This window comes from Trypanosoma cruzi, genomic scaffold (assembly GCF_000209065.1).
Source record: "Trypanosoma cruzi strain CL Brener 1047053516449 genomic scaffold, whole genome shotgun sequence".
NCBI classification, from domain to species: Eukaryota; Euglenozoa; class Kinetoplastea; order Trypanosomatida; family Trypanosomatidae; genus Trypanosoma; species Trypanosoma cruzi.
In genome coordinates this window covers 11,814-22,592 of record NW_001849157.1, presented here as the reverse complement: position 1 = coordinate 22,592, position 10,779 = coordinate 11,814, and the positions used below count along the sequence as shown (strand labels likewise).

The 10,779-nt window shown below is 49.2% G+C and overlaps 5 protein-coding genes across 5 annotated transcripts, besides 6 other annotated features; all 5 read right to left on the bottom strand.

Annotated features, from left to right (window-relative positions):
- Window positions 1-8,011: part of a sequence feature (areas not merged during assembly with more than two copies in the genome that could not be assigned to a particular haplotype) that runs on past the window's edge.
- On the bottom strand, window positions 422-3,547 carry Tc00.1047053506341.50 (trans-sialidase, putative; the record flags this gene model as incomplete). The annotated part of the gene is made up of 1 exon (XM_802226.1): window positions 422-3,547. One exon carries the CDS (start codon window positions 3,545-3,547, stop codon window positions 422-424), a length of 3,126 nt encoding a protein of 1,041 aa, XP_807319.1.
- Tc00.1047053506341.40 (uncharacterized protein) lies at window positions 4,412-4,765 on the bottom strand (the record flags this gene model as incomplete). The annotated part of the gene is made up of 1 exon (XM_802225.1): window positions 4,412-4,765. The coding sequence occupies one exon, from the start codon at window positions 4,763-4,765 to the stop codon at window positions 4,412-4,414; it is 354 nt and encodes a 117-aa protein (XP_807318.1).
- Tc00.1047053506341.30 (beta galactofuranosyl glycosyltransferase, putative) lies at window positions 6,338-7,666 on the bottom strand (the record flags this gene model as incomplete). Its single annotated transcript, XM_802224.1, has 1 exon — window positions 6,338-7,666. One exon carries the CDS (start codon window positions 7,664-7,666, stop codon window positions 6,338-6,340), a length of 1,329 nt encoding a protein of 442 aa, XP_807317.1.
- Window positions 7,691-7,713: a microsatellite.
- Window positions 7,838-7,909: a sequence feature (T-rich).
- Window positions 8,012-10,779: a sequence feature (heterozygous, Esmeraldo-like haplotype).
- Tc00.1047053506341.20 (hypothetical protein, conserved) lies at window positions 8,960-9,406 on the bottom strand (the record flags this gene model as incomplete). Its single annotated transcript, XM_802223.1, has 1 exon — window positions 8,960-9,406. The coding sequence occupies one exon, from the start codon at window positions 9,404-9,406 to the stop codon at window positions 8,960-8,962; it is 447 nt and encodes a 148-aa protein (XP_807316.1).
- Window positions 9,414-9,437: a microsatellite.
- Window positions 9,818-9,846: a sequence feature (AT_rich).
- Tc00.1047053506341.10 (N-acetylglucosamine-6-phosphate deacetylase-like protein, putative) lies at window positions 9,948-10,779 on the bottom strand (the record flags this gene model as incomplete). Its single annotated transcript, XM_802222.1, has 1 exon — window positions 9,948-10,779. A coding segment is annotated over one exon (832 nt), but the record flags the coding sequence as incomplete, so codon positions are not given.

The following is a 10,779-nucleotide window of genomic DNA, read 5'->3' as shown; positions in this document are numbered from 1 at the left end:
CCGCAAAAAAGAAAACAAAACAAGAGGGAAAGAAATGTGTGCTCCGCCCCACAGGCCCTCGTCGCACGCCCACACGTCACGGCTCCCTCAGCGCGCCGTTCGTCGCGGCCCCTCCTCATGCGTGCAGCAGGCGAGGCGCACAGGGCCGTCGTCATGAGCGTGTCGGTGGGTGTGCGAGTGGAGCAGTTGGACGGGTAACACACGGCACCCCTCGCAGGAAGAGTGCAGCAAAAAACAATAAACAAAAGCAAAAAAAAAAATCCATGGTGGCTGCCCCAAGGCAACAAGCAAGATAAGAAAACAATTTAAAAAAAGAAAAGAAATTGTTCTCTGCGTAGTAAAATTTATTCCTAGCGGTGTGTGTGTGTGTGTGTTGGTGAAGGGAATGGCGCAAGTGTCCCACGCGGCAGCCAATCACTCCTCAAAGAGCCACAATGCCCCACAGCCCCAGCAGAAGAAGCAGCAACAACACCCGAGACACACACACATGCACGGTGCTGTCATGGTTTAGACCCATGGACAGCAGCTCCGCAATTTCCCCGGTGAAGGTGTCGTTGTCCGAGTGTCGTGCCGCGCCTTTTGTTGAGGGGGTCCCTTCGCCTCCAGGCGCTGTGCTTGCATTCACCGGCGCGGTGTCGACCGTCTGTGGCGCCTCCTCGCCGTTTTCAACGGTAAATTGGGCTCCTTCAGTCCGAGAGACGCCGTCGGTGTACTCCGCGGATGTAGTTTCGGCGTCACTCTTTGAAGGAGTGAGGCTGCCGTCTGAGTCCATTGTTCTCTCGGAATTTCCGTCCCCCGCCTCGAGGCTGAGGCTTTGCTCCGCGCCGGTGGTTCCGGTTCCAGTGGACCGCACGTCGTTGTTTTCAGTGGCAAGCTTAACGTTTTGTTGCACTTGTTGCTCACTGTACACTGTTTCGGTGGCCGTATCCATATCCGATGTTGCACCCACTGAAGACGTTGATCCGCCACTCCTGTCATCCGCTTCTTCCTCCTCCTCTGGCATTTCTTCATCATAACTTCCAGAGGACATTTCAACATCGGTAACCTCCGTTAATTCCGCTGGCTGTGGGTCTTGTGGCTGCAAGTCTGAACCCCGTTGCACCGATTTATTCTCTTTACTCAGCGTGGCTTGCTGGGCCGTTTTGCCCTGGTGAAACTGGGCATTGTCATCTGGACGATCATTCCCTGCGCTCTCCGCTGCGATGGCGGGTTCGGAAACAGATGATCCCGCGAAATCCGTGGAAGAGGACGCTGCAGGCACCAAAATATGGACGCTTTCTTCCTCTCGTTTATCAGTATCATCCTCAGTCAATTCCTCATGGCTGGTGGTGCTTCCTTCAATTGTTGACTCGGGAACAACCGAAACGTCTGTTTTGGTCACCTGTCCTGTGGGTTGTTTCTCAACACCCAGTGATGGAATAGTGACTTCGCTGGTTTTGAGTTCATCCAGGTTATCTCCAAACAGTTTCTCATTGTACAGCATGACGTTGGTCACCGTCACGTGACCGCCCGTTGCACTTTGGTGCTTACTGTCCCCACCGATGTAGAAGTGTGAGATCCTGTGCGAGTTAAACAGACTCTTATCATAGCTCTTTTGGTGGATTTGCTTTTTATCCACAATGACAGTCCATTCATCATCATCATCCATTCGCAGTCCCACCTGATACGTCTTGTTTAGCTCCCACTCATCAACATCCTCCATATTACCGGAATTCTCAGGTATGGCCAACCACTTCTTTTCATGGGTGTACGACAGACCAAAGAGAACCGTGCTTTTGGTGTCATTCATCCTCACACCCATCAAAGGAATGGGGCTGCTGTCTTCCTTCGGCACCTCGTGGATGGACACCGTCGCCACAAGAGTGAACTTGTTGTTCGCAAAGTAGTACGGCACAGTCTGCCCCATGTCGCCAACAGGCCACTCCGCCCCTGCTCCGGGTCCTTTGAACGTCAATCCATTGGGAACCCTTCTCTCCCCATTCGTCACCGTTGCATTCACGCCAAGGTACTCGTCCCTCCACTCGGTCCCAGTTGAGTTACCAGACAAAAAGCCAACAAGCTCGTCAGTGGGAACACGACCATTGCACATACCCTTCTTTGGCGAGTCAACAGTGGCGCTGGAACCGGAACTGCATGATTGCAAGGCGCTGTCCAAAGCCGCCCATGTCTTCACCACTTTCTTTATCCGCTCCAGCTGCTTCCCCAGGCTCACGGCGACAAGACTGTATAATCCGTCATTCTTCTTTTTCTCGTACAGTGAAATCAACTCATTATTATTATCTTTTATCAACAGGGAGCTGGCGGCAGCGTCATCACCTTCACGAGATACCGGCCCAACATCATACACACGTGCCTTGTCCGTCACCCAAAGATGAAGCCGACCTTTTCCACCTTCATTGCCCTTCGCATACACCGGCGCGGTGATGAGCATCACCTCCTTTTCCTCAATGATTGCGGTGGTGGATCCACTCTGGACGCCGTCCCCTGTTCGATTGTGTGAGTTGCCCCACACGCGGTTAATTGGCTCACCCAACGTATTCCAATTGACTCCATCCAAAGTAGAACTGTAAACGTCATAGTAGCCTCCAGCACAATGAGCCATCATGAAGAGCCTTTCGCCATATTCGGATTTTTCCCACTTCACCAGGGTTGGATCCCTGCAGCCATTACCAGGCGTATCGTATGAAAGCTCCCATTTGTTCTCCGAATTGGGGAGACGCATAGACAGTAAAAAGCTCGTTCCATCCTTTTTTTCGGCCTGCATGGGAAACACAAGCGAGCCATCACCCATCACAGCGCCCGATCCTCCACCGCCAATTAACTCGGTCAAGGAATGAGAATATCCTTTTTCTTGAGGGTTCACCACATGGGTCTCATTCCATCTGATTTTCTTCTTTCCATTTTCTTCAGCGACAGTTCCCTTCACGAGCAAAAGGCCCCGCTCATTCTTACCTTCAACCTGCGGCTTTGTACGACTGTAGTTTCCCAGGAGCATATAGACACTGTCCCCAATTACAAGTGTCGTTGGCCGCAACAATTCCGTTGTCCCAAAATTATTCGCGGCGGTGTCCCCAAGTTGCATGCGAAACAAACTTATATCCGACGTCAAAATATCCATTGAGTCACCACTTATATCCAGGTGCTTTGAGACAATCCCAGCAGAGCTGTCGGCTCCATTCTTTTCCCTGCACTGCGCTTCAGCCACGGCAAATACATCATCACCCACTTTAACGAGGCCAGGAACACGGAGCGAGGTGATTTCCCTGCCGTCCTCCTTAAACTCCTTCCAATTAGCAAATGATATCGACGTCGTCCCCTTAAACGGATCAATGGCATTCCTTGGATTACCGCCAGCGGCTGCAGCTCCACCACTGCCGAAGCACATCACGACAAAGAGGAGCAGCACCGCAGAACAGAAGTGATGCCGGAACATGTTGGGCCTCTGCGGCTCACCTTCTCTTCCTTCCCTCCTCCTTCCGCTGGATCCGGTCACGCGGCAACGGTTGTGTGTGTTGGGTGCCTTCACTGCAGCAACAATTGAGAGCATATAAATATGTGTGTGTGGGCGGTTTGTGTGCTGTTGTTCCTTTCAGTGCTTTCAAATTTCACAGTAGCGATTCGCGTTTGGTTGCTTTCTTTCCTAGCGTGTCTGTGTCCAAGAAGTGGAGAAGGCAGTAACGGCGGCAATACATCAGACACGTCACTGGGGTGCAGAGGAGAGCACCCACGCGGAGAGCGGAACTCGAGAGAACACAGAAGGGACAGCACGGAGGACCATCGCACACAGAAAACAAAAACAACAACACGGTAAGTCACAGAAGAAGACAACACACACACACACACACATGCAAGCGGGGTTTTATTATTCGGCGACGCCATTCAAAGTCCTGCCGAAAAAGTCCGCAAGTGATACAGTGATCAGTCACACGCTCCCGGTGCACTGCCGCAGCAAGAACGCGGACACAAAAGGAATTATGTGCACAAACGTGGGCAGCATCAATTCACAGCACCGCCACACGACACTCGCTCTCTCGGTCCATCCCACGCCCCGCCTCAAAAGGTCGCGGCAAGCACCAAACCATAAAATAATGAGGCGGCGAAAAAACAACTTCCCTGCAGGCCATTCAGGGCTCCACAGCAACGCCACCAACAGGAGCGTGCATCCCTCTGCTTGCAGCAGTGCAGGCCTCTTTGCTCCTGGCCTCTCGGGGCGTTGAACACCTCCCCGACCATCTCGCGCTCACAAAACAAGCATCACGCAGATGCCACTCTTTTTCTCCGCGAATGGTGTTGCCGCTCTGAATTATGTGCAAATAATCCATAGCACACGACCCAAAGTTTCTTTCCATTGCCTCAAAAGAAAAAGACAAAAATGCTTTGAAAAGTCAACATGAATATCACTTCGCCCTAGTCACTGCGCATTTCCCCGCACAGAATCGTTGTTACTCGCCCTCCGCTCCCCTCTCATCTCATTCCAGCCTGCCAGGACGTACATCACAGTCACAATCCCTCCCAAAAAAGACTTTGTCACATGCTGGCACGGGCCACATTTTTCCCTTTGCATCCCGGTCTCACGCCCACAGGAGGGCAAACAGGGAGATTGCGTGCATGTGCGTGTGGATGGCCATGTGCAAAACCCATCAAGATTCAAAGAAATAAGGCACGCAGGGCGACCCCGCCCACGGATTGGAGGTTCACTCGTGAACCGCAGCAGGAACAGCAAACGCCCTCTTGTTACCATTCTGAGAGGCCGATTCATTATCATCACGCCGCCTCAACAGCGTGTACCGGCGAGCGGAGGAGATGACTGCTCAATCGCACCTCGTGTCGGAGGCGCCCACAACGTCTCACTGCGGCAACTTGCCGTCAGCAACAAGGCGCATGGCAGAACGCAACACAATTCACCCACTCGCCAATAAAATAAATAAAAATGCATCTCACCGCCACAAAACGGCCATCAACATGTTTCACGGCAGACACCAAATGCCAAGGGATTAGTTAAGAAAAACAAACACGCGGATGGTCTCCCACAATACATTTCAACAAAGGATAGTCTCTCAAGCCTAAAAATAAAACACCGTAAAGTCACAGAAGCCGCCTCGTCAAGCCAAAAATCGTGTGATGCCCCTCCTCGCAATGTTCTGCTGTCCGCAGAGACCGCCCTCTGTGGTGTTCAAGCAAAAGCAAAAAAAAAAAATATTCACAAACCAACAGCAAGAGAAGCCTCCACCCGCAGCGTGCGCATCACCGTGGAGCATCGACTCTCCCCGCAAGTAAAAGAGGCGCCGTCACATCATCTGCAAGGATCGCCACAAACACGCCAAATTGCGAAGTACGCAAAACGCTCCGCCGTGACCATCGCCTTCCCGATAAGGCAGCCCACTCCCGTCCACCGTGTCTGCCAAGCAGGACGCACCAGGCCTGCCGCTGCAACGCAAGAGAGATTCGGAAATACGCAACGGATCCCGTCGCAGTCGTTGGCTCAGACGCCGTGTTGAGGTTTGGGATGGGCGGATGGAAGAACAAAAACAAAACGGCCAAATATCCCCGCGGAATCCCGCATTTCACGCAGTCCCAATGGCCAGAGGGTCCTCTAGGGACGCCTGGGAGACGCATCCGCCACACTCACACGCACTATCATTCACGGCACCCCAATCGAGTTCAGCGGGCCTCGCGAAGCACACGGCGCGCCTCAGTGGCGTGGCGAGCAGCCTTCTCGGAGAAAAGGACGCGTGACGATGGTTCCCCTCCCCACTTCACTTTTCTTTTTTTTCTCCTTCTGTTTTTGGTGGCATGTCACAGAAGGGGAGCGTACTTCATGTCCCCAAGCCCTTCTCTCGGTGCACGCACAAAAACAAAAAGGGGAATAATAAACGAATGAGTCAGGCGGCACGAAAAAATAAATTTGCGGGAGACAAACAAACCAAAAGAATAAACAAAGAGCCCGACAGATATGCACGCAGCATATTCAGCGGAAACAGGTGTCACCCTCAGTGGTTAACTTAGTAGCCAATGGCGCCGTCGATCGCCCACGATAAGAAACAGCGTTGTGCTCACAATATTTTTGACTTGTTTTCTGCTTCCCTCCCCTTTTATTTCTCCCTCATCCATCATCTTTATTTTTCTTACTTTCTGCCGCCCTCTCCCACCTTCAGCAACACGGCCACTTTTGGACGCTGCACCCTCCCCCTGTCATGTCAAATATATGCTTGCGCTCTTGAAAACCCATGGCGTACTCGCTCAAATATTATTCGTGTAACTAACCAAACAGAGGTGTAAATTTTTTAAAATTAAAGCAAAACAAAATAAGAAAGCAAAACTTGTGTTTGTCGCCGAATCATCTTCCCTTCGTCGTGAAAGGGTACAAAAGGCTCCTGTCGTAGTCAATACTTGGAACTCTTCGGATCTCATCATGCCCGTAGGCCCGAATGCGTTGTATGCGTGCCTCATCCTTCACCCAAACGTCTAGGGGGACCATGCCGTTATATGGCTCCTTGTATCCATTGCAGCATGCTTTTAGACCTTTCCACTTCATCATGACATATGGTTGGTTCGTCATCAAAGACTTGACACGACGGTACCAGAGAGCGTCCGGTAGCTCCAGTTGCTCAGAGAGACGAATATTATAGTTGCTGCGATGCACAAATTTGCCGTATAAGACATTTCGCTCCTGAAATCCAAGCAAACGGAGGCGTAAGCTGTAGTCGACATCCTCCACGTAAGCTGGGTAAAAGTTCTCGTCAAAATATCCCACCGTACTGATCGCCAGGCGTGTCAACATAACAGACGCAAAACAAGTGCCTTTGTAATACGCGCAGAAGTGCCCGTAATGCTTCGAAAACATCTTTGCACGCTCCTTTGCAGAGGCATAACGAATGCGGTCAGGCAGCAGCGCAGACGTCGACAATCGGTTATCCTTCACCGTGGAGCGCAGCACCCTCAAGCCCCGTCGCAAAACAGGACTGTACTCGCTCGGCTCATTCGCCACTTCCGCCGCCAACTCATCCATGCGAGCGGCATCATGCCTCGTCATTTCATGCACATCGCGTAGAAGGTTGGGAAGAAGATCGGGTGAAAACATTACGTCGCTGTTTGTTACAAAAACAAAAGGCACTTCCTCGCGCGGGAGCGAGAGTGCAAGTCGTAACCCAATGTTCACGGCAGCGCTGTACCCGATGTTTTCCGGATGACGACTCACGACCAGGCGTCCGGACCACCCATAGACCCTCTCGAGTTCCTGCAGGTACAACGACAGCATCGCCTCCCGCCCGTTCTGCACCAAAACCAACAGCCGGATTGGCACACTGATGTTGCACATCATCCTCCGAAAGTCCATCAGATCGAGCATCAGCGGGACCACCATCATCGGGATAACGTCCGTCCCGTTATTTCCCCCCAGCTGCCGTGTCGTTGGGTCCACCAGAAGCCTTTCCCCGACGCAGTGGATATATTCCGCCATGGTCGGGCCAACACCAAAACCATGCGCGGGATCGTCACCAAACAGAGGTTCCACCTCCAAACAAGTATATATATATATCAGCACGAACAAAAAAAAAGATATCAGAAGAAAGATAAAGCATCCTTTCCAAAAAAAACTCGTGGCTTCGGTTTTTAAACCACGAGTAACTCTGTGCATATCCCGTTGGAGGCAAAGCCAAGGGAGCATCTCCTGAAAGAAAGCAAAAAAAGTAAAATAAAAATAAAAATAAAAATGTGCTCAATGATGGTTCTGTGTGGATTTGAACAAAAAAAAAGACTCCTTCCCAAGCAATGGTCATGCACCTCCGTTTGGTGAGTGAAGTGGAGGCACGGAGCACGCAGGAGTCTCAACATGACCAGAAATAAAATAAGCAACAAAAGTAAAAAATAGCTAAGAATGAAAACACACAAAAAAAAAAAAAAAGAGAGACCAATGGCACAGTAACAAATGCAGTTCTCGCCGCAGTATGCAAAGCCCTCATACATCCCGTAAAAAAAAAAAAAGGATGGCGAAACACAACAGTCCAGGGTGTCATTTGTAATAGCACATGATTCCACAAAGAATAAAAGTGTTCGTTGAGAAGCCCAAAATGTCATGAATTTTGGAGGGCACCCAAATCGCGGACCAACAAGCCTGCGGCACTCACCACATATCCCACAATGCTCAATCCCCATTCCTCTCATGTAAACTCCCCCAAAAAAAGCACAGTCACCAGACATCCTACATGCCCAAAAACAACAAACATATTTTAAACTGTCCTATCGACACCCGCAAATAAGAAAAGAAACTTCAGTTCAGCATAAAGACGTCGCAGGCACAAAAATAAAAAATAACTATTCTTCAATATAGGAAACTGTTATAGCTCAGGGAGACGACCATCCAGACATTCTGAAAACGCAATTCAGGATTTCAAGTCACATTTTTTGCCCAGTATTTCCCCAATCACCTCCCCCATCACCACCGCAAGAAACAGTACCTCAATCAGCACCTTGCCGTAATAGCCAAATTTTCTTTCTTTATTTGCCTATTGGGCGCAAACAACAAAAAGCAACACCACCATAGGGATCTCCATCCGTTTGAACCTTTTTCTTTTCCTGTAATAAAACCCAGCCGCAGAGTTAGACATGAAAAACAATAATAAAAAAAAATGTAAAGAAGTAATCAATGCAAAAAAATTTGGCAGGCGCTGAGGAAGGCATTTCTATAGAAAAGAATCCATTCACAGAAAACATATAAGTACATACAGAGAGGTAGATAGATAAATATTCTTTTTTTTTTAGGCTTCAGGTGCGTCGCTGAATGCCAAAACGTCCGGCAAAAGAATAAATCAGCGAGCGCACACACAAACACACGATGCAAGAAAAAAACAAGCCCAATCCCCACAGTCGGATTTCTCCTGCTTCAACACCGCGTAAAAAAAAAAAAAAACAGACGGGTTGATTGGTCATAAATACCAGGGAAATAACATTCAAAAGGCTTTCATGATGTTTTTGCTGTACTGTGATAGTGCACTTTCACCTCCCACATTGCCTCCTTCGATCTTCCAGTGCTACTGCTGGCGTCGACGCTGGCGGTGGCTTTCAGAAAGCCTTGGTTTTCCAACCCAACAACAGTATAGTCAAAATTGCCGCCCCATTCACGCAGTGTGAGGTCGTTTTTTACGTACAACAAAAAAAGTTTTCCGACCTTATCCACTGTGCGGTGTGTTAAAGGATTATCCACCGTATTTGCCCAGACCTCTCGTGGTGCCTCCAAAGGCGTAGGAAGAGACAAGGAACACACAAACGCGGACCACTCTTCCTTCAACTTTGCGGCAACAGGATTCTCCTTGGCCAGTTTGCCAAACTCCTCAACGCCCGCTGCAACTTGTTCTTTCCCACCGCAAGAATTAGCATCTTTTTTTTCCTTTGTGTTCGTACAGCCCATATTGTTATTTTTTTTTTTTTTCTTTTTTTTTATGTGCCTTATTTTTTATTTTTGCCGTATCTATTGGTTATTGAAGGTTCCCTTCCCATACAAACGGAATAAACGTGGTATCACAAGAAAATATGAAATGCATTTAGTTTGGCAAAGGACACCACAAGCATTCTATCCCGAACAGTCTTCCCTTTCACCCGGTCAATAACAATATTCAATCATCTTCGGCCTTAAATTCTCTGCGTCCCCCTCCCCTCATACGCAACGCACCATTCCCCTGGATTCTTTTGAGTTCACTCTTCTTTTGTACTCTCTTCGTGTTTCGTAAGGAATTCACACGTGAGTCTCTCCTAATAAACACAATTTTATGTGGCTGAATGTCTTCTTCATACACATACAAGAACACATACACACACAAGGAAAAATAAAAATTTATGATAATTTAAAATGTGTCTGCTAATCTCTCCACACCTTCTTCATCCTTCCCCCTCCCCCTTACTCCCAAAAATATTGATTATCAACACTGCTCCCAATACACAGTCTGCTGGACTCACATGTGAGACACGGATGGCCTTAATAGACGATACTCAGCATGTGCAGTCCACTTCCCGTAAATCATGCGCTTTGTTATTGTGTTTAGTTCTGAATTAAGAATCAAAATATTTGCCTTCTTTCCCCTCTCAATCGAGCCTACCCCATCCAGTCGGGCAATTTTGGCGGGGGTCGTGGCAACCATCTTGCAGGCAGAAATAAGGTCCACCCGGAAGAGAGTCACCAGGTTCATAAACTGATCAGCCAAAGAACTGGTGCCCCCCGCAAGCGTTTTCGTCGGCCTGCCGGATGCATCGCACAGAGAGCAACCTCCTTCAGCGCGGACGCAACTTAAACGTCCATTGTAGGAAAAACGCTTCCCAGGAAGGTTTTCCGATATACAATCCGTGATCAAAGCAACATCATCACACCCTCTGGAAGAAATTGTCACATGCAAAGGAATGGCATCGGTATGGACAAGGTCTCCGATGATCTCCACATATGGGGGAATGGCACCTCTGTAGATTTCTGCATTGGGAAACGAAGAGCAAAGCGCCACATTGACGAGAGATGGATTTCGATGAGCAAAGGACATCACATTATGCATATGTGTGACATGAAGCTTGTCCCTCTCCGAGGGTGCAAGTTTCAAGGCACCCAAAATCTCTTTCTTCGTTGCCACTCGGTCGTGTCCAAGTGACGGACGAACTCCAAGGCGGAGTAAGTAACCAATGAGCTCATAGTTGCTGCGCGCGTCAATATGTGGTGATATCGTCATTATACGCATGGACGGCATGGTGGCACACAGTTTCTTAAAACTCTCAAGATTCCACCTGTTTTCACATGCAGGC